Source organism: Eptesicus fuscus, chromosome 1 (assembly GCF_027574615.1).
Source record: "Eptesicus fuscus isolate TK198812 chromosome 1, DD_ASM_mEF_20220401, whole genome shotgun sequence".
Taxonomy (NCBI): domain Eukaryota; kingdom Metazoa; phylum Chordata; class Mammalia; order Chiroptera; family Vespertilionidae; genus Eptesicus; species Eptesicus fuscus.
In genome coordinates, this window is record NC_072473.1 from 129,355,648 (window position 1) to 129,379,355 (window position 23,708).

A 23,708-nucleotide genomic window follows, 5' to 3' on the forward strand; every position below is an offset into this window, starting at 1 on the left:
ATGAAAACAAAATGAAAGAAAAACCACAGGATCAACTCAATAGATGCAGAAAAAGCATTTGTCAAAGTTCAACACCTAACCATCATTTAAACCTCAACAAAATAGGTATAAAAGAATCTTATTTCAATACAACAAAGGCCATATATAAAAAGCCCATAGCTGCCTGGGCAGTGTGGTTCAGTGATTGAGTTTCAACCCAGGAACCAAGAGGTCACCAGTTGGATTCTGGGTTGGGGCACAGGTTGCGGGCTCAATCCCCAGTAGGGGGTGTGCAGGAGGCAGCTGATCAATCAGTGATGTTTCTCTCTCATCAATGTTTCTGTTTCTATCCCTCCCCCTTCCTCTCTATAAAAATCAATAAAATCTTATATTTTTAAAAATCCCATAGCTAGCATTATAATCAACTAGTGCCCCAGTGCACAGATTCATGCACATTGAAAGGAAATTAATTAGAAGGTGGCCAGCGGAGTGGGGCTGGGTGAGACGGGATGGACACGCCTTGGAGCAAACCTCCTGTGGTCCCTCCCTGGCCTGCTGCACCTGGGGCAGCACTGGGGCTCGACGGACATCTGTGGAGTGAGTGGGGTCCCTCCAGCATGTTGGGTCCCTCTGCCTGGCCTGTAGGGATCGGGCCAAAACCAGCTCTTTGCCCCTAGGGGTCCCAGATTGGGAGAGGGTGGTTCTTGGGTGACACACCCCAGAATTGGGCTCCCCCCTCTCTGGTTCCAGGGTGTGTCACCCGAGAAATGCCACTGCCAAGTCACCACAGCTTGGCAGCTCCTGCGTTGAGCATCTGCCCCCTCGTGGTCAGTGTGCATCATAGCTACTGGTCAGACAGTCAGACGGTTGCTTAGCCTTTTATATATATAGATGGGGGGAAACTGAAAGCTTGCCCTCTAAGATCTGGTACAAGTCAAGGATTCCTACTCTAACCACTTCTTTTCAACCTAGTAACTAGAAATCTTAGCCTGAGAAAATAGCAAGAAAAAGAATAAAGGCACCCAAATTAGAAAGGAAGAAGTTAGATTCTTTCCATTTGCAAATGACATGATCATATACATAGGAAAACCTGAAGACTCAATAAAATAGTGGTTAGAACAAACTAATTCATTTAAAAAAATTAACATACAAAAATAAATCGGGTTTCTATACACAAATAACTATTCAAAAGGGAAATTAAGAAAACAGCTCCATAATAACAAAAAGTATGAAAAACATAGAAATAAATTTAACAAAAGAGGTGAAAGACTTGTACACTAAAAATGACAAATCATTGATGAAGAAAATTAAAAAAGACATAGATAAATAGATATCAAATGTTTATGAATTGTAACAATTATTATTGTTAAAATGTCCGTACTACCCAAAGTGACCTACAGATTCGTTGTAATCCCAATCAAAATCCCAATGGCATTCCTACAGAAATTTTTTTAAAAATCTAAAATTCATATGGAACCTCAAAAGACTCCAAATAGCCAAAGCAATCTTGAGAGAGAAGAATAAAGTTAGAGGCACCATACTTCCTGATAACAAAATGTATTGCAAAGCTATCGTAATCAAAACAATATTGCACTAGCATAGAAGCAGAGAGTAGAATGATAGTTACCAAGTGCTGAGGAAAGAGAGAATAAGAAGACATAGGTAATGGATAAAAAGTTTTTTATGCAGGATGAATAAATTCTGGAGACTTATCATACAGCAATGTTACTATAGGTAACAATAATTTACTAAACACTAAAATGTGCTAAGAAAGATTTTAAGTACTTTCAACACAAAAAAAGAAGGAAAAATTTGGTAACTATCAGAAGTAATGAATATGTTAATTAGATTGATTGTGGTGATTATTTCACAATATATATGTATACCATATCATCAAATTAAATTAAATATATACATTTTTTTAAATATATATTTTTATTGATTTCAGAGAGAAAGGGAGAGGGAAATAGAGATAGAAACATCAACAATGAGAGAGAATAATTGTTTGGCTGCCTCCTGCATGCCCCCTACTGGGGATCGAACCTGCAACCCGGGCATGTGCCCTTGACTGGAATCAAACCTGGTACCCTTAAGTCCATAGGCCAACACTCTATCCACTGAACCAAACCAGCTAGGGCTACACACTTTTTAACTGTCAAATATGCCTCAATTTTTTAAAAAGTCACTTAAAAAAGAAGACTAGATGAATTCCAATATTCCTTTAAACTTGAAAAGCTGCCCTTCTAAGTGACCCCGTCAGACTAGCAACCAGGGGAGCAATGGTCAGCAGCAGCTTCTCCCGGGCTAACCTCTAAACTTATCTTCAAGGCCACCTTTTCTCTGACTTTCCAGAGGGCTGACAGCAACCCTAACTTGGTTCACTTCTTTCCCATAACATTTCTAGAAAGCCAAAGCAGCCCCACCGAGGCTCTCCTGTTGCTACTTCTACTCTAAGTGCTGTCCATGGCTTTAATAAAACTACTCTTTAAAAAAAAAAGCCTAGCTGGCAAGGCTCAGTGGTTGAGCATCAACCTATGAACCAGGAGATCATAGTTCAATTCCCAATCAGGGCACATGCCTGGGTTTTCAGCTCAATCCCCAGTAGGGGGGCATGCAGGAGGCAGACGATCAGTGATTCTCTCATCATTAATGTTTCTATCTTTCTCTCTCTCCCTTCCTGTCTGAAATCATTAAAATATATTTTTAAAATAAGTAAACTTGAAAAGCTTATTATTCTATGATTTCATTAAGTAGATGAGAAAACGGAACCTCAGAGTTCAGTTGCCTTGCCTGAAATCACAGTTTATATAGCAGAATTGAGTTCTTAGATCTCCTAACTCTTAATCCATGCTCTTGGAAAGACATCTTAAATTCTTCCTAATTAATTATCTTCCTTTTCTTTTCTAATCCCCACTTCTTGTGATTACAGGGTAGTCTGATGGGCAACTAAGTGGTACAAGCCAGACAACTTGATTGTATAGATAAACAAATAGATTCAAATTGGCTAAATGACTCTCTAGCTCATGCATAGTGTCTCCATGACTAGTGGTTTCCTCAGGATGAACACAGTTCATGCTGGTTGTCCCAGCATAATTACTTTTAGCTCCCCATTTTACTATTAAAGTGTCCTAATTTAGATTATATGGCCACCCTATTAAAGGCCAAATATTCTGTATACATGACACAGTTTATCATCTGCATTCAAATGCATTTTTAATCTGTGTCAACTATCAGAAATGCCTGTAATGACATACTGTCATAACATACTGTCATTGTTATGACTGCCATAACAATGACCACAAAGTGGGTGAATTAAAACAACAGAAACTTATTCTTTCATAGTTTTGGAGTCTAGAAGTCCAAAGTCAAGGTGTTGGCAGGACCAAAGTCTCTCTGAAAGATCTAAGGGATGATCTTTCTTTGCCTCTTCTTAGCTTCTCGTGATTATAGGCAGTCCTTGGTATTCCTTGACTTGTAGATACATCCAATCTCTGCCTCTATTATTACACTAGAAGCCCAATGCACGAAGATTTGTGCTAGAATGGGCTTTCCTTTCCCTGGCTGCCAGCACCGCCTTTCCACTCCGCCCAGCCCCTTTCTGCTCAGGCCCTGGAGCCGCTTCTTTCCGCTCCAGCCCTGCCTTCCCACGCTGCCCAGAGGTTCTGAGTGACCAGGGGGGCGGGGCAGAAAGCCTGTGTCATCGCCATGGTGACGACGCGAGCATCCCACCTGCCCCCCATTACTCAGGTGCCTGTGTATGCAAATTAACCACCATCTTTGTTGGGTTAATTTGCATACCACTCCTGATTGGCTGGTGGCGTAGTGGAGGTACAGTCAATTTACATGTTTGTCTATTATTAGGTAAGATGATGTTCCCCCCTGTGTCTGTGTCCAAATTTCCCTCTTCTTATAAGAACTCCAGTTATTGGATTAGGGCCCAATAAAATCCATTATGACCTCTTCTTTAGTTAATTACATCTGTAAAGACACCTTACATACAACACAAACTCATCCAAAGTTGGATGCAACCAAGTTTCCTTATGGAATAGGATGCACAGAAGGAATATAAGTCCCATCTCTTCAACTGCTAAACTGAAACAATGTCCATTTTACATATTCTTTTATATTCTATAACTAATGAGACAATGAATTTCAATATTCTACCCAGGCAGAGCTCTGCATTTCTTCCATTTGTCCTGTAAAACCTTGCACATTCTAGGAGAACTCACTTTTGACTCTGCTTGAATGATCTGTTTAGGAAGCTGTCTCCTCCAATAGACTATGAGCTCCTTGTGGCTCATTCATCTCTGTAACTTTAATGATGCAAAGTAGGCCCTTATTAATTATTGGGGGAGGTAAGGAGATAGGAAAAAAGGAAGGTACTTAATAGAGTTATAATCTAGTAGTTTAGGAAATAGAAAGTTGCTGGGAGCTCAGAGTGCCAAATCCAAGACTATGTCACCTCCTCATGACTCTCCACTCTATGATTATTTTGAAACACTGTCAGGATATCAGCATAAGCTTTCTGATCAACCAAGCAACAGTTTAGTATATAACCAGCATGCCAGAAGGAAGAAGGAGGGATTAGAGTACCCTGTACAGGCTATGTTTTAGATGGCTAAACTGATCAAATGTAAACACTTAATGCATGGGAGCCCTCAATAGCATGAGCTATCTCTCTAATGAACAAACTACTATCAGCTGGCATCAAGGAGAATATACACTGAGTGGCCAGATTATTATGATCTCTGAACACATAATAATCTGGCCACTCAGTGTGTGTATATATATATATATATATATATATATATATATATATCCATTCCTATATATTAATTAGAGGTTTGGTGCATGAATTCCTGGCCAGGGAGAGGGGACATGGGCAGTTGGCCAGTCTACCTGCTAGTCAAACTCCTGGTCGAGGGGACAATTTGCATATTAGCCTTTTATTATATAGGATATACACTGAGTGGCCAGATTATTATGCATTCAGAGATCATAATAATTTGGCCACTCAGTGTATAGTTTTTTTTAAAGTCTTGTCATGCCTTTACACACCCAACCCATTATAATCCTAATATATAAAAACCCTGGGTCCATCACATCCACAACAACTGGAGGCTTGACCAACCGGAAGTCAGTCCTGCAGTCAGCACTGGGTTGCTGTGGCGACCCAACACTGACTGCTGATGGGGCTGTGAATCAAGCCTGGGGAGAGGCCTGAAGAGAGAAGCAGAGTCTGATCCATAGCCTCTGTGGCAGCTGTTGATCAGCACTTGCCTCTCTCTTTCTTTCTGGGCCTGGCCAGCAGCCTCACCTCCATTTCTCTCCAGGCCTCCACCAGGGCTGCTGATTAGCCCCTCCTTTCTGATCAGCCCCCATTGATAGGCCCAGAGATGCTAACTGGCATAGAAACTGACCAATCAGAACCAAATCTGGGTGAAGTGTGAGAAGCCAATGGCTGCCTAGGCGGTGGAGCTTTTGACACTGACTGGTATAGAAACCAACCAATCAGAACCAAATCTGGGTGAAGTGCCAGGAGCCAATGGCTACCTAGGAGGCAGAGCTTTTGACACTAACTGGCATAGAAACAAACCAATCAGAACCAAATTGGCTGGCAGGGGAGGGCAATTGGGGGTGAGATCAGGCTGGCAGGGGAGGGCAGGGGAGCAGTTAGGTGTTAATCAGGCTGGCAGGGGAAAGGTTAGGGGGGGTGATCAGGCTGGCAGGTAGAAGTGGTTAGGGGCAATCAGGCAGGCAGGCAGGCAAGCATTTAGGAGCCAGCAGTCCCAGATTGTGAGAGGGATGTCTGACTGCCGGTTTAGGCCCAATCCCACATCCCCCGAGGGGTCCCAGATTGGAGAGGATACAGGCTGGGCTGAGGAACATCCTCCCCCAGTGCACGAATTTCATGCACCAGGCCTCTAGTGTCAAGAATAAAAATCTGAACGTGTAAGCCTATGTCTACATTCCAGAGGAAGTCAGAGAAGGAAAAGTCGGACATTCGTAAGAATTAGAGAATAAGAAGAGTCCTATAGAATGCACACCTAGAACAAACGGGAGTTTTTTTATGCCTACCTCTTCCCTTATCCTTTAAATTCCAAAACTAGTTGCTGGTATACCCTGTGCCTGTCCCACAGTCATGAGAGTCAGGCTGTGATAAATGCAGAATTTATAGGCAGGTTAACAGTAAATGTCAAATTCAATACCATGAAAGAGGACACCAAATATGGTGTCATTCCATGAGGGCAAAGACTTTATCTTATTTATCACTATATTCCCCAATGCTTTGAAACATGCTAAGCACATAGTAATCACTCAGTAAATATTTGTTGAATTAAGTTTGAATGGATTAAATTGATTAACCAGGAAACTACTATAGGCAGTCAGAGCATGGCATTCAGAAAAAAATGCTTGGGCAAAAGGCCCTTGAGATGAAACTGTGGCAGCAGTGGGGCTAGGAAGGGGAATATATATTTCCAGGATGTAGGTAAAGCCTGACAAGCACAGAGTCAGAACCTTGCCTCCTTCCTTTTTTTTGCTTGGCCAGAGGACCTGGATATCACTGAATTTCCAACTAACCACCTCCTTTTATTGACTACTCAAAGAGAGTCAAGGCCAAGGCTAAAAGAACTACTTTTGCTTAAACTAAACCAATGCACCATAAAGATCATTTGGCCAAGCACCATAAAGATCATTACTTCTACCTTTAACTTCTATTCCAGGATTTACCCCCCTATTCTTTTCCCTTTTAAAAATCAGTGTGTGTGTGTGTGTGTGTGTGTGTGTGTGTGTGTGTATGTGTGTGTGTGTGTGTGTTTAGAGGGGAACAGGGGTGAGAGATTTGTTAGGTAATGACTTTAACATTCATTCTTCCTCTTCACATGCTCTGAAGCCTTAGCAGCAGATTTTCTAGCCTTACCTAATTTGTCTCTGTGATTAATTCTCCATTATCTCTGATTTATTTTAGATACCGTCAGCAGAAAACAACCCTTACCTTATTGGAATGCACTATTGGTATTCTAGCTACAGCCCTCGGACCCAACACTGCAATGTTTGCCGGGAGAGCATTCCTGCCTTATCAAGAAATGTTATCACCTGTGAAGGTGCATTTCTGATTTCTTTTTAAAATGGAGTTAAGTAGATAGAGATAGAGGTGAAAGAGCTCATGTGACTTTAGTATCACTGACTCACACTATGTCACTGACTCTAGTGCAGTGATGGGCATCCTTTTGAGCTTGGTGTGTCAAACTTCGCCAAAAAACTGAGCATAACTCGGGTAGTGTGTCACTTTGAGGAAAAATCATTATTTCACAAATGTTTCATCCTCAGGAGCAGCAAATGTTTCATCCTCGGCATGCGGCCACCTCAGTGGCCGCGTGTCATCAGAAATGGCTATGCGTGTCAGTGCTGACACGCGTGTCATAGGTTCGCCATCACTGCTCTAGTGTAAGGTTAACTCTGACACTTAACAGAATGAGGAAAGGAGATGGGAAGAATCTTGCATGAGAGGGAATTCTTATGAATCAAAATGGAGGGCTGGGTCTGGGAGGATCAAACAATATGGTCAAAAGGGTTGGAAAAACATAAATCACCTCATTCTTATTGATTTCCATTCAAAACAGACAGCAGAGAATTGCAATTCAGTAAGAATAAAAAGGAACTGAATCATATGGAAAATTGGCCTATGAAAGTACATCAGGACTATTTAGATGCATATAGGTTCTAACTTTCAGAGAAGCTTAGGGAAGGGAATTAGACTCTTCATTATTACCAGATTTACATCCATCTTTTTTCTTCCTCCTTTTCACAGTATGCAAAGTGAAGTCTCACATATTATGTGCTTTGAGAGCAAGCAAAGATTGTAAATGGAATACTTTGTCCATCACTGATGACCTCCTCATACCTGCAGATGAAATAGTGAGTACCAGCCATTCTCTCAGGCACTCTTTTCTACCTCCCCTTCAGTCAGAACACATAGGGGAAGGAAGATTTCTTCCTGTCTTCAGACAATCCAAGTAAGCTTCTTCCCCAGGCTCATGATCCAAACATTCTAGAATGATTAAGGCCTCCCACAACTACATGTCCTTGCTCACTAGCATTGGAGTGGGGAGGGCAGGACTAGGAGGAACTTCCTTGCAATTACCTAATATCCTCCATGGGATAGTATAGTTATTCCAGCTCACTCTTTCTCTCCTTATATCTCTAAATTCTACGTCTTGTCTCTTTTTACCCTTCAGGAAACTATGCCCCATCAATGGGTAGAAGGAAATATATCTGTTAGTTCTCAATGTGCAGTATGTCATGAGAACTGTGGCAGTAATCAAAGACTTCAAGATTTCCGATGTCTCTGGTGTAATTCTACGGTAAGACTCTTCCCATCTCCTTGATACTTAGAGAACTTGACTTGTAGAGAAGGGGTGGATTGAGAGTTGACTGTGCCTACACATAGATAGACCTCTCAGAGACTGTTACATCTAAATAGATTATGCAGGTTCCAGAGTATCGAGCTCAGTATCCTGCCTTTCCAGACCTGGCTATAGAGTCTCTAAGAAAAATATTTAAGACTCTCATGTTTTATGGTTCTTAATTGGTGAGGCCCACTAGCAAAAGGGAAAAGCTACTAGGGAAAAGCTTAATTCTCTTTTGACAGTCTGGGCAATTGAAAATTAAGTTCTGAATCTACTGTTAAAAAAACCTTCTCCATTCCTCAATCAACATTTCCTAGAAACTTGTGATCTTTGTTAATTAGTAAAGGTTAATAATAACACATTCTTATTTCTACTATGTATTGAGATTTTTATACACATGATCTCATTTAATCCTTACAACAACCCTAAACAAGGCCTCATTGTCCTCATTTACAGATGAAGAAAATGAGGTTCAGAAAAGTGAAGTGATTTGCTTAAGGTCATGCAGCCAATAAGCAAAATATTCTTGATTGATACATAATTCTGTAAAAACCATGCTCTTAACTACAACACTAACATATCTCTAAGTTAGAGATTCTAAACTGGGTGTGATTATGCGCCCCCTCGCCCACAAGACATAAAACAATGTCTTGGAGAGATTTTTGATTGTTACAAACAGGGAAAGAGGGTGTGCTTCAGGCTTCTAATGAGCAGAAGCCTGGAATTCTGCTAAACCTCCAAAGCACAGGGCAGCACAAAGTACTGTCTGGCCCAAAGTATCAATAGTGCCAGCACTGAGAAAGCCTGATCTAGACTTTCTAGTCTTTTAGAGGCTACTTTCAAACTGATTATCCTAGACAAGAAGAAACCAAACTATAAGCATGTTCTTAGAAGATTCTAGTTTCCTCTGCCTAGGTCCAGCAGATGGGTACCATCTTTGTGCTCTCCCTCTGCTTTGATCCAGCTCAAAAGCACCACCTGGAAGGGACTTGTACCTGCATTGGGAGCCCTGATTTTTGTGGCTGCCACCAGGAGACACCTCTAGATCACCTGGATATGATGACCAGTGGGGCCTATTGCTCATAGGTTACACAGAACTGTAACCAATGCAGAAAGAGTTATAAACCAGTTATCACCCTCAGGGCATAGCAAGAGGGAACAGTGTGAGAAGTTCAGTCTTTCTGTAAAAAGAAAAAATATGCCGAAACCGGTTTGGCTCAGTGGATAGAGCGTCGGCCTGCAGACTCAGGGGTCCCGGGTTCGATTCCGGTCAAGGGCATGTACCTTGGTTGCGGGCACATCCCCAGTAGGGTGTGTGCAAGAGGCAGCTGATCGATGTTTCTAACTCTCTATCCCTCTCTCTTCCTCTCTGTAAAATCAATAAAATATATTATATATATATATATATATATATATATATATATATATATATATTCTCTTTGAGACAGGATGGGGAAGATATGGGGTGGGGTGGGAGTTGGATGGAGGGGGCAAAAAGGAAGAAAATAGGATACATCTGTAATACTGTCAACAACTTTAAAAAATAAAAAAAATAGATTTGAAAGATGGCAGCATAGATAAATGACTGTACTTGCCACCTCCCACAACCACATCAAAATTACAACTAAAATATAGAAGAACCATGATCCAGAACCACTGGAAAGCTGGCCAAATGGAAGTCCTACAACTAGAGAAGTAAAAAAGAAAGCACACTGAGACTTATAGGAGATGCAGAAGAGCAGAATGGACTGGTCCTGCACCCATGTGTGCTGCGTTTTTAATCGGAGGGATATGTCTCTGTGGAGGCCACCCAGAGGAACAAGGGGTCCCATTTCCACACCAGACCCTGAGCCCAGGGTCCCAGGGATGGGAAAAGAAGTTGATATGGGCAGTAAGAACTATGAGCTGTAAAAACCAGTGCGGATTGGGGCTCAGTGACACAGAGGCTGCTGGAGACCCAGCTGCTCCTCTTAAAGGGCCAGCACACAAACTGAACTTAAAAGCTACGACTTCCTCTGAGCTTCAGCACCAGAGCAATGGTCTGGGGGACACAGACACATCCAAGGAGGAAATGGATTGTCTGGCAACAAGGCAGTAACACGGGGGTGGCTTCCTCCCAGATGAGGTGCTTGCAGAGATCATTGTTCCTATGCTGGGACCTCCCTGGTCCCAGGGCTGACTGGCAGCCATTTCTTTTTGCTCCACCCTGGTGATTCCCTAAGACAATGCATCATCCAATTTGCAGGCCCACCCAACCTGTGGGCAGTGGATTTTGCATATGAATGGTCTGTCCTTGCTCAGGCTAAAATCTGTCAAACAAGCTGCAGCTGTGTCAGGGAGCGACAAACCTATCAATAAAAGGTCCAAGACCTGACACCAGCAGCAGCCTGCCTTGCTTTATAGCTGAGCCTCATCTGGGCACTTCCAAACCTGATGCAAAGAGGAGGAATCTGCAGAACTTTCTGTAGCTCCTGCTATGTGTCCCCAGGCAGTGGCTGACTTTGCTCCTCCTTGGAGACCCAAGAGCCAGTGTTCCAAGTGGCCAGTATCAGACCATACCAGATTACAACTCTTCACATCCATAAGCAACACACTCAAAGCATAGACTCAGTGAGCACCAAAGCCCCACTGAAGCAAGTCCTGCTCCATAGGATGTCTCCTGCACAGCAGCTCTCCACTGTAGTCCCAGCTGGTCCTCATGGCCAATTGGCCTGGAGGTCAATTCCTCCCAGTGACAGCAACAGCAATCAAGACTCAACTACAACAAGACTGTGCACACAGCTCACAAAGGGGTGCACCTAGAGCTCCCAGCTCAAGTGACTGGGGAGGCTGAGCCACTGGGCCCTATAGAACATGTACTACACAAGGCCACTCTACCAACTCAAGGAGACATAGCAGCTCTACTCAATACATAGAAACAAACACAGGGAAGTAGTCAAAATGCAGAGACAAAGAAACATGTCACAAATGAAAGAAATGGAAGAAAGCAAACTACTGCATATAGAGTTCAAAACCATGGTTATAAGGTTACTCAACAATCTTCTAGAAACCTCCCCCCCCCCCCGCAAAAAAAAAAAAAAAAAAGGAAAAGAACCAGTCAGAAATTAAGCATACACTGACTGAAATAAAGAATAATAGACAGGGATGCAAGGGTAGAGTAGAGGATTCTGAGAATCAAATCAATGATTTGAAATATGAGGAAGCAAAAAAAGAAAACACACACACACACACAAAAAAAAGCCCACAAACAAACAACAAAAACAAAAACAAAAAACACCCAACCAGAAGAACAAAAAGAAAATAGAATCCAAAAATGTGAAAATAGTGTAAGGAGCCTCTGGGACAACTTCAAGCGTACCAACATCCACATTATGAGGGTGCCAGAAGAAGAGAGAGAGCAAGATATTTAAAACTTATTTGAAGAAATAATGACAGAAAACTTCCCCTACCTGGGGAAAGAAATAGACTTACAAGTCCAGGAAGCGCAGAGAACCCCAAACAAGAGGAACCTAAAGAAGACCACACAAAGACACATCATAATTAAAATGCCAAGGGCAAAAGACAAAGAGAGAATCTTAAAAGCAGCAAGAGAAAAACAGTTAGTTACCTACAAGGGAGCACCCATACAATTACAATTATCAGCTGATTTCTCAACAGATACTATGCAGGCCAGAAGAGAGTGGCAAGAAATATTCAAATTGATGAATAGCAAGGACCTACAACCAAGGTTACTCTACCCAGCAAAGCTATCATTTAGAATTTAAGGTCAGATAAAAAGCTTCACAGACAAGGAAAAGCTAAAGGAGTTCATCACCACCAAACCAGTATTATATGAAATGTTGATGGGTATTCTTTAAGAAGAGGAAGAAGAAAAAGATAAAAAATATTAACAACAAAATGGCAACAAATATATACCTATCAACAATTGAATCTAAAAATCAAAATAAAGGAATAATAAATCTAATGAACAGAATAAACTGGTGAATAAAATAGAATAAGAGGCATGGAAATAGAACAGAATGAGGATTCTCAGAGGGAAGGGGAGTGGGGGTGGGCAGAAGGGATTAAACAATTATCTTATATGCATATATGCATTAGCTATTGACACAAACAATAGGGTGGCAAAGGTCTGGGGTGGGGTGGGAACCAGGTGGAGGAGGTAATGGGGGGGAAAAGAAGGACATCTTTACTAATCTCAAAAGTAAAGATTTTTTAAAAGAAAAAAACAAATATCCTATATAATAAAAGCCTAATATGCTAAGTGTCCAGTCATCCATTCAACCAATCAAAGTGTAATATGCTAATGATATGCTAAGGCCACTCAACTGCTTGCTATGATGTGCACTGACTACCAGGGGGCAGACGCTCCAACTGGTAGGTTAGCTTGCTGCTGGTGTCCGGCAAATCAGGACTGAGCGAGATGGGTCGGATACACCCTGGAACCCTCCTGCACTCCCTCCCTGGATGGCCAACCTCCTGTATCCCTCCCTGGCCTCGATATGCACTGGTGGGGTCCCTCAGCCTGGGCTGAACCCTCTTGCAATCTGGGACTCCTCGGGGGATGTTGGAGAGTAGGTTTCGGTCCAATCCCACAGGCCTGGCTAAGGGACCCCACTGGTGCACAAATTCGTGCACCAGGCTTCTAGTAAATAATAAAAATATAACGAAAAGAGATACAGGAGATAAAAAGATACATGAGATAAAGATTGTGGAATTCAAAACAAAATGTGGTGTGAAGAGTTCCACAATGGCAGTGGGTTAACTGGAAGTTACACTGATGCTCTCCCAGGACCAAACTGGAATTATAAATAAAATATAGAAAATTCACCCTGAATAATCAACGGAATACTTGCTGGAGAGAACCCTTATAACCAAAGATGGAAAGTGGAGACCACATAGACTGGTAGAAATGCAGAGGCAAAAGAGGGCAGGCTGGGTTCCCATAGACAGCAGCTGAAGTTCTGGAAGGATATCTCAGCTGTGGGGGGTTCCCACTGACAAATATGGGGTCTAAATCCCAAGCTGGACTCCTCAGCCCAGAGCACCAGAACTGAGAATGGTGCCCACATAACATGTGGTTGTGAAAATCAGTGGGGTTGCTGTTTGCCAGGGAGAGATGGCTGGAAGTGCAGGCACCCTCTTAAAGGGCAAAAACCATAAAATTTCATGTGCAGCCACTCACCTTGGCCTCTGGCATAGGGAGGGCAGAGTGGACTAGAGCTGTGCGAGGAGAATTCATGGTTGAGGACTCTGGGTTAGAGTTTGGAAGGCAGCCACCCCCATTTCATGTGCTGAGTCATTCATCAATACTGCAGAGGAAATATTTCTCAGGCAGACCTTTACTATCAAGGCACCTTTTTCCCAGGGGTGAAGCAATTTCCCTTCCCTGTTGGAAAACCTCCTGCCCCACCCTGTTCAGTCTACACTTTGCTGTGGTCTATAGCCTGAGGTTCATTAAGAGGCTGAGAATAACAATCAGACTGCAGGCAGAGGTGGATTTCTGGATGCAATGAGTCTTTGCCTGATCTTGTTCTGGACACAGGGGTAGGAAAAACAGACCCTGGTGCACATATTTTTCCTTTCCAAAGGCACCCAGCCCAAGCAGAGGGAGCCACAAGTTGTGCATTGCTGATAGCTCCAAACATGGTACTCAGGGCCAGTCACAAACAGCATTTGGACATTATCCTATACTAGAGATTTGGAACAGTAGCAGATCTACCTAATGCATAGACACAAACCAAAACAGGCAGCCAAAATGGAGAAAAAAAAACCTAAATGAAAGAACAAGAGAATTCTTTAGAAGAGCTAAACTAACTGAAGATAATAAATTTCTAATCTATAGAGTTCAAAATAATGATAGCAAAGATGCTCAACAGCATGAGTAAAGATATAGTAACTATGAAAAAAAGACCAGTCAGAAATAAACAATGACATAGCACTAATAAAGAACACAGTGAAAAAAATACACAGCAGATTAGGTTGAAGCTGAGGATTGGTTCATTGAATTACAAGACAGGGTAGAGAAAATCACTCAATCAAATCCAAAAAGAAAAACAATTAAAAATAATAATTGAAGAAGAGGTTAAGGAAGCTTGTGGGACAACATGAAACATAACATTATTTGTATAATAGGAGTGCCAGAAGGGGAAGAAAGTGAGCAAGGGTAGAGAACGTGTTTGAAGAAATAATGGCAGAAAACTTCCCTAACCTGGTGAAGGAAAAGTCACACTAGGTCAGGAGGCACAGAGATTCCCAAGCAAGAAGAACCCAAACAAACCCACACTCAGACACAACATAATTAAAATGCCAAAATTTAAAGACAAAGAATCTTAAAGGCAGCAAGAGAAAAGAAATTTGTTACCTATGAAGGAGTTACCATAAGGCTTTCAGATTGTTTCTCATCAGGATCTGAAACCGATATTATTATACCCAGCAAGGCTATGATTCAAAATACATGGTGAAATAAAGAGCTTATCAGACAAAGAAAAAGAAAAAGACTAAAGGAGTACATCATCACCAAGCCAACACTGCAAGAAATGCTGAAGGGACTGCTGCAATGAGAAGAAGAAATAGAGAGAGAGAAATAGGCTCACAGAATTAAAATGGCAATAAATAAGTACCTATAAATAATAACCTTTAATGTAAATGGGTTAAATGCTCCAATCAAAAAACATAGGGTAGCTGAATGGGTAAAAAACATGATGCAATTATATGCTGTCTACAAGAGACCTCCCTGGTCACAGTGCTGACTGGCAGTCATTTCTGTTTGCTCCACCCTGGTGATTCCCTAAGATCCCACCTCATCCCATTTACAACCCCACCCAAGCTTCATGCAGCAGCTTTTACATATGAATGGTCTTTCCTTGCTCAGGGTAAAATCTCTCAAATGAACTGCAGCTGGGTTAGGGAGCCCCAAACCCATCAATAAAAGGCCCAACACCTGGCACCAGCACCAGCCTGACTTGCTTCACAGCTGGGCCTCGTCTGGGCACTTCCAAACTGGATACAAAGAGGAGGAATCTGAATATCTCTCTGTAGCTCCTTCTGGGTGGCCCCAGGCAGTGGCTGACTCTGCACTCCCTGGATACCCAAGAGCCAGTATACCCAATGATCAGTATCAGACCATACCGGATTACAACTCTAAACATCCATAAGCAACTCACATAGGATGAGAGTGAAGGGAGGGAAAAAATTGTCTATGCAAATGAAATGAAAAAAAATTGGAGTAGCAATACTCATACTTGACAAAATAGACTTCAAAATGAAGGCCATCACAAGAGACAATAAAGGTCACTACATAACAATAGTGGGATAGATCCAGCAAGAGCTTGTAAACCTGAGAAACATATGCATCCAATATAGTAGCACCTAAATATATTTAAAAAACACTTCTAGAGGACTTTAAGGGAGAAATTGACAGCAATACAATCATAGTAAGGGACTTTAAAATCCTGCTGACTTCACTGGATATATCTTCTAGACAAAAACTTAACAAGGAGGAGAACAAGATGGCAGAACAGGCAAGCCCCATGCTGCCTCCCACAACCACATAAAAATTACAGCTAAAATACAGAATAACTGTAATTCCTAACTGCTAGAAAGCTGGCTGAATGGAAGTCCGACAACTAGAGAAGTAAAGGAGAAAGTACACAGAGACTAGTACGAGGTGTAGAGGTGTGGAATGGGCTGTTCTGGCACCCACATGTGCCACTTTTTTAATCCTGAGGGAGATCATCTCTGTGGAGGCTGCCCAGAGGGGCAAGGGGCCCCAGCCCCACACCAGACACCAAGCCCAGGACCCCATGGCTGGGAAAAGAAGTCACTGTAACTACAAGTTGTAAAAACCAGTGAGGATAGAGGCTACTAGAGACCCAGCTGCTCTACTTAAAAGGCCAGCATACAAACTGAACTTACAAGGTCTGCTTCCTCTAAGCTCCAGTGCCAAGGCAAGGATCTGAAGGACACAAACACATCCAAGGAGGAACTGGATTGTCTGGCATTGGGGCAGGAACTTGGAAGCAGCTTTCTTCCAGATGGAGGTGCTTGCAGGGGTCATTGTTCCAATGCTGAGACCTTCTGGGTTGCAGGGCTAACTGGCAGCCATTTCTGTTTGCTCTGCCCTGGTTATTCCCTGAGACCCCGCCCCATCCAATTTGCAGCCCCACCCAACCTCTGGGCAGCAGATTTTGCATATGAATGACCTGTCCTTGCTCAGGATAATATCTGTCAAACAAGCTGTAGCTGGGTCAGGGAGCCACAAACTTATCAATAAAAGGCCCAAGACCTGGCATCAGCAGCAGCCTGCCTTGCTTCACAGCTGGTTCTTGTCTGGGCACTTCCAAACCTGATACAAAGAGGAGGAATCTTCAGATCTCTCTGTAGCTCCTGCTGGGTGGCCCCAGGCAATGGATGACTTTGAACCTCCCTGGATATCCAAGAGCCAGTGTACCCAGTGGTCAGAATGAGACCATACCAGATTACAACTCTACACATCCATAAGTGACATACTCAAGGGGCAGACTCAGTGAGCACCAAAGCCCCACTGAAGCAAGTCCTGCTCTATAAGGGGTTTCTCCTGCACAGCAGTTCTCCCACTGTAGTCCCAGCTGGTCCTCATAGCCAATTGGCCTGGAGGTCAATTCCTCCCAGTGACACCAACAGCAATAAAGGTTCAACTACAACAAGACTTTGCACACAGCTCACAAAGGGGTGCATCAAGAGTGTCCACCTCAGGTGATTGGGGAGGCTCAGCCACTGGACCTTATAGGACACCTAGCACACAAGGCCACTCTGCCAACTCAAGGAGACATAGTAGCTCATTTTCAATACATAGATACACAGGGGAGTACCTAAAATGTGGAGACAAAGAAACATGTCACAAATGGAAGAAAGCAAAATACTGGATATAGAGTTCAAAATCACTATTATAAGCTTACTCAAGAACCTTCTAGAAACCTCCAAGGGAGTTAGTGAGACTTTCAAGGATCGTAGTGAGAATGCAAAAAAAAAAAAAAAAAAAAAAAAAAAGGACCAACTAGAAATTAAACATACACTGACTGAAATAAAAAATAATATACAGAGATCCAACAGCAGACTAGAGGATCACAAGAATCAAGTCAAAGATTTGAAACACAAAGAAGCAAAAAACACTCAACTGGAAAAGCAAAAAGAAAAAAGAATACAAAAATATGAAGTTCGTATAAGGAGCCTCTGGGACAATTTCAAGTGTACCAGCATCCGAATTATGGGGGTGCCAGAAGAAGAGAGAAAGCAAGATACTGAAAACCTATTTGAAGAAATAATGAAAGAAAAATTCCCCTACCTGGTGAAAGGAATAGGCTTACAAGTCCACGAAGCACAGAGAGCCCCAAACAAGAGGAGCCTAAAATAGACCACACCAAGACACATCATAATTAAAATGCCAAGGGCAAAATACAAAGAGAGAATATTAAAAGCAGCAAGAGAAAAACAATTAGTTACCTACAGGGGAGTACCCATACAACTGTCAGCTGATTTCTTAAGAGAAACTATGCAGGCCAGAAGGGAGTGACAAGAAACATTCAAAGTGATGAATAGCAAGGACCCACAACCAAGGTTACTCTACCCAGCAAAGCTATCATTTAGAGTTGAAGGTCAGATAAAAAGCTTCACAGACAAAAAAAAAAGCTAAAGGAGTTCATTCTCCGCAAACCAGTATTATCTATATACTAGGGGCCCAGTGCAAGAACTTGTGCACTTTGAAAGGAACTGTGGGCCATGAGGCTGAGGTAGGCACAGAGGCAGGTCTCAGCCCATCCTCTGCGCCCCTACCTTGCCCCTCCCACTGTGGCCCCTGGTCCCCTGTCTGCTGGAAGCCCCACTCCCTCTGCTGCTACTCCCATGTGCTGACGGTGCCGACCCCACTTGCACCCACTGACAGCACGGAGCAATTGGGACCAGCGCCAGCAGTGGGTGTGAGTGGGAGCAAGCAGTGGCTGCTGCCCCGATTGCCCCTCAGGAGCAGGGGCAGGTGAAGAAGCCCTCAGGGGCGATCAGGGCCAGCAGCCACCGCTCATACCTGCTGATGGTGCAGAGTGATCAGGACTAGTGTCAGGCACTGGAAGCGGGTGTGAGCAGTGGCTCTGGCATTGGCTGCGGTGCAAGTGGAGCCAGCGCTGGCAGTGGGTGTGAGTGGGGCCAGCGCGGGCAGCAGGTGCGAGCGCTGGATGGGACCACAACATGCGGGGCAAAGAATTTTCAGTAACCACCATAGGCTCACCCTGATGACAGCGACCGGTGCCATGCCTTGGTCTTGTGCCCCCATTCATCTGCTTCACCATCCCGCCACAGCCAATGCCCACCATGTTCCACACACACCTCCTGGTGGTCAGTGCATATCATAGTGACCGGTTGTTTGGTTGTTCAGGTTGTTCCGCTGTTTAGTCTATTTGCATATTAGCCTTTTATTATCCTATATAATAAAGAGGGAATATGCAAATAAACCATCACTCCACCACAAAGGTGGCAGCACCCACAGTGGAAGCAGGGGTTTCCATAACACAAGATGGCTGCGCCCACAGCGTAGGCCAAGTTCCCATAAGGAGCCTTAATGAACAATCAGCACGGACCTGAGGCTGCGCCCTTCCCCCTGCCCCTGTGGTGCTTGACAGGGGACCTCAGGCCATGCCCCCTGCCTGGCAGGGCTTGACAGGGGACCTGAGGCTGTGCCCCCATCCTGGCACCAGGTTGGAGAACCTGATGCCACGCCCCCCACCTGGCAGGGCTTGACAGGAGGGCTCAAGGTACGACCCCCGTCCCAGTGCTGAGCCGGCGGACCTCAGGCTGCTCCCCCTGCTCCAGCGCCAGGTCAGGGACATCAGATTGCAGCCCCCACCCTGGCGCCAGGCTGGGGGGACCTCAGGCCATGCCCCATGCCCTGGTGCCAGGATGGGGGACTTCACACCGCACCCCCTGCCCATTAGGGCTTGAGGTGCGCCCCCTACCCCAGTGCTAGGCCAGAGGATCTCAGGCTGTGCCCCCCCACCCAGCAGGCCTTGATGGGGGACCTCAGGCTGCGCCCCCCCACTCAGCATTCCTTGACGGGGGACCTGAGGCTGCACCCCCCTGCCTGGCAGGGCTTAACAAGGGTGGGACTAGCTGGGTCTGGATCTAGCCCAATGCGGGGGGCTGGCTGGGTCTGAGTCTCATGCGATTTTGAGACACATGTGGGTGGGTGGGGACTTGACTCTGGGTCCTGTGGCATACCCCAGACTCTGACAGGAGGAAGATTTTCATATACATTTTACTAATTTTCTTTCATCTTTGACACTATTATAGAGAAAGGGAAAATATCAATATTAAAATATTTCCTCTAATTAATCCCCTTTTAATGTGCACGAATTTCATGCACAGGGCCACTAGTATAGGATATAAAAGGCTAAGTGACTGACCATGTGTCCATCCAACCAACCGGCATAAAGGATGGATGCTTTATGTTATAGATGTGAAAGAGAGGAGAATATAAGTGTGAAGTCACAGAAATATTTGTTAGGTTACTATAGAAACATCACCTGTCTGTCAATGCATCAGATGTTTTCGCTTACAATTTTTGGCAATCTGATCGAAAAGATCGATACTATTTGATAGCAATATGCTCATTAATGGTACAGGGTGACATTGTCACATTATTAAATAAACATCAAATTGTGATGCTTCAAATAAAACAAATGAAAAGTGTATGGAATTGATGAATGACAAGCATCTTAACAGCACAAAACATAGCCAAACACATTTACAATTCAATCTAAACAGTCAACATTAATATTTGATAATATTTCTAAACTAGAGGACTGGTGCACGAAATTCATACATGGGGCGGGGTGTCCCTCAGCCCAGCCTGCACCCTCTACAATCTGGGACATCCCTTTCACAATCCAGGACTGCTGGCTCCCAACTGCTCGCCTGCCTGCCTTCCTGATTGCCCCTAAGCACTTCTGCCTGCCAGCCTGATCAACCCCTAACCACTCCCCTGCCAGCCTGATTGATGCCTAACTGCTCCCCTGCCAGCCTCATCACCCCTAACTGCTCTCCCCTGCTGTTCTGGTCCCCTCCCAACTGCCTTCCCCTGCAGGCCTGGTCCACCCCAACTGCCCTCCCCTGCAGGCCTGGTCACCCCCAACTTCCCTCTCCTGCAGGCCTGATCCCTCCCAACTGCCCTCCCTTGCAGGCCTGGTCCCCCCCAACTGCCCTCCCCTGCCAGCCATCTTGTGTCCACATGGGGGCAGCCATCTTTGACCACATGAGGGAAGCCATCTTGTGTGTTGGAGTGATGGTCAATTTGCATATTACTCTTTTATTAGATAGGATAAATTATATAATGTTTAATTTTCTATATTTTTAAAATATTTATAAAAGTCATTAAATTAAAAAATGAATATTTATGTATGTGCGGCACATATGACACACATTGGCAATTTAAAAATAAATGTTTACTTACGCATGTGCAATACATATAAAGCTCTCGCTGGTGCCAATCACACGCATGTGTTTCAATTTGTCATTGTTAATCTTGGATTTGGTTGTTTTTGTTGACATTCAACATAAACCACATCGCTATTTATTCATCAGTTTTCAATAGTGGACACAATTCTTTACTTTATCTTTTATTGTTATTTTATTATCTTTTAATATTAATAATAGTAGTAGCAGTAGTATTATATTTTAATAATTTTGATTTGTTTTAAATATATACATATCAAATAATTTTATAATACTATTAGTGGCCCATACACATTAAAAGGGGATTAATTAGAGGAAATATTTTAATATTGCTATTTGCCCTTTCTTGATAATAAAGTGTCAGAGATGAAAGAAAATTAGTAAAATGTATATGAAAATCTTCTTCCTGTCAGAGTCTGGGGTGCACCATGGGACCCAGAGTCAAGTCCCCGCCTACCCATGTGCACCTCAAAATTGTGCAAGACCCAGACCCAGCCACCCCCACCATTGGACTAGATCTATACCTGGCCGATCCCACCCTTTACAAGCCCCACCAGGCGGGGAGTGCAGCCTCAGGTCCCCTCACCCAGCACTGGGGTGGGGAGTCATGGCCTGAAGTCCCCCAGCCCCAGCCAGGGCATGGGGTGTGCCTTGAGGTCCCCTGTCAAGCCCTGCCGGGTGGAGGGTCCAGCCGCAGGTACCCCAGCCTGGCTCCTGGAAGGGGGAGTGCAGCCTCAGGTACCCCATCAAGTCCTACCAGGAGGGGAGTGCAGCCTCAGGTCCCCTGTCAAGACCCACTGGGCAGCGGGGGCACAGCCTGAAGTCTCCTGGTCTGGGGCAAGATGAGAAGCCTGAGGTCCCCCGGCCCGGCACTGGGGTGGGGGATAACACCTTGAGGTCCCCCATCAAGTCCCGCTGGGTGGGGGTACAGCCTGAGGTCCCCAGGCCTGGCCCCAGGGCAGGGGGAGCAGCTTGAGGTTCCCCATCAAGCCCCATTGGGTGGGGGCATGGCCTGCGGTCCCCCGTCAAGCCTTGCTGGGTGGGGGGCATGGCCTGAGGTCCCCCGGCCTGGCACCAGGGTGGGGGGTGCGGCCTGAGGTTCCCTGTCAAGCCCCATTGGGTGGAGGGCATGGCCTGAGGTCCTCCGTCAAGCCCTTCTGGGTGGGGGACATGGCCTAATGTCCCCCAGCCTGGCGCCAAGGTGTAGGGCACAGCCCGAGGTCCCCTGTCAAGCCCCATGGGGGCGGGGGGGGCGCGCAGCCTCAGGTCCCTACTGATTGCTCGTTAAGGCTTGTTAGGGGAACTTGGCCTCTGCTGTGGGTGCAGCCATCTTGTGTTACGGAAACCCCACCTCCGCTGTGGGCACTGCCGTCTTGTGTTACAGAAACCATCGCCTCCACTGTGAGCGCCGCCATCTTTGTGGTGGAGTGACGGTCAATTTGCATATCCCCTCTTTATTAGATAAGCTATTATATATAGTATTTTGACATGTAATTTTTTTTTGCAGTAACATAATTACCAAATACATCTTTCTTTTAATATTCTAATATGAAATGTTGAAGGGTATTCTTTAAGAAGAGGAAGAAGAAAAAGATAAAAAATATGAACAACAAAATAGCAACATATACATACCTATCAACAATTGAATCTAAAAATCTAAATAAAGGAATAAGAAATCTAATGAAAATAAACTGATGAATAAAATTGAATCAAAGGCATGGAAATGGAACAGAATGACAATTCTCAGAGGGAAGGGGGAATGGGGAGGAGGGAAGACATTAAACAAAGATCTTATATGTATATATGCATTACCTATTGACACAGACAATAGGGTGGTAAAGGCCTGGGGTGAAGCAGGACCCTGGTGGATTGGGGCTGTGGAGGATAAAAAGAGGGATCTGTAATAATCTCAACAATAAAGTTTTTTAAAAAGCTACCCAGTAACAAAACTGAAAATCTGAAATAAAAAAAAAAGTATAACAAGGAAACTATAAATGACACACTGGATCAGATGGATTTAGTTGTCATTTATAGAACATTTCACCTCAAAGCTGCAGAATGTACATTCTTCTCAAGAACACATGGGACATTTTCAAAGATAGACAACATGTTAGAGCACAAAAAAAGTCTATACAAGTTTAAGAAGATTGAAATCATATCAATATTGAAATCAGATAACAATGAAATGAAATTATAAATCAACTACAGTAAACACACTAAAAATCATTCAAACACATGGAGGCTAAATAGCATGTTATTAAGCAATGAATGGGTTACCAATGAGGTCAAGAAATAAATTTTAAAAGTTCATGAAAATTAACAAACAACAGCCCCAAATTTCTGGGATATAGCAAAAGCAATCCTGAGAGGGAAATTCATTGCACTACTGGCTGACCTAAAAAAAAAAAAAAAAGAAAAAATAATCCCGAACTATTTAATCCTACAAATAAAAGAATTAGATAGATAACACGAAAAGCCCAGAGTAAGTAGAAGGAAGGAAATAATAAAGATTAGAGCAGAAATAAATGACTTAGAGCCTAAAATATGATACAAAAAGTCAATGAAACCAAGAACTAGTTCTTTTAAAGGTTAAACAAATTTGATGAACCATTAGTCAGACTCATCAAGAAACAAAGAGAGAGGACCCAAATAAATAAAATCAGAAATGAAAGAGAAGAAACCACTGACGCCACAGAAATACAAAGGATTGTAAAAAAATATGATAGCTCTAGCTGGTTTGGCTCAGTGGATAGAGTGTCAGCCTATGGACTGAAGGGCCCAGGTTTGATTCCAGTCAAGGGCACATGCATGGTTACAGCTCAGTCCCCATTGAGAGGGCAT

General features: G+C 43.7%; 1 protein-coding gene across 1 annotated transcript in view; it reads left to right on the forward strand.

Annotated features, from left to right (window-relative positions):
• The window catches only part of DGKK (diacylglycerol kinase kappa), a 138,327-nt gene that overhangs the window by 62,716 nt on the left and 51,903 nt on the right, over positions 1-23,708 (forward strand). Inside the window, exons 6-8 of the mRNA XM_054718529.1 lie at positions 6,950-7,085; positions 7,793-7,899; positions 8,220-8,345. Of these exons, the coding sequence (XP_054574504.1) occupies positions 6,950-7,085; positions 7,793-7,899; positions 8,220-8,345 (369 nt within the window). The remainder of the gene's footprint in view (positions 1-6,949; positions 7,086-7,792; positions 7,900-8,219; positions 8,346-23,708) is intronic.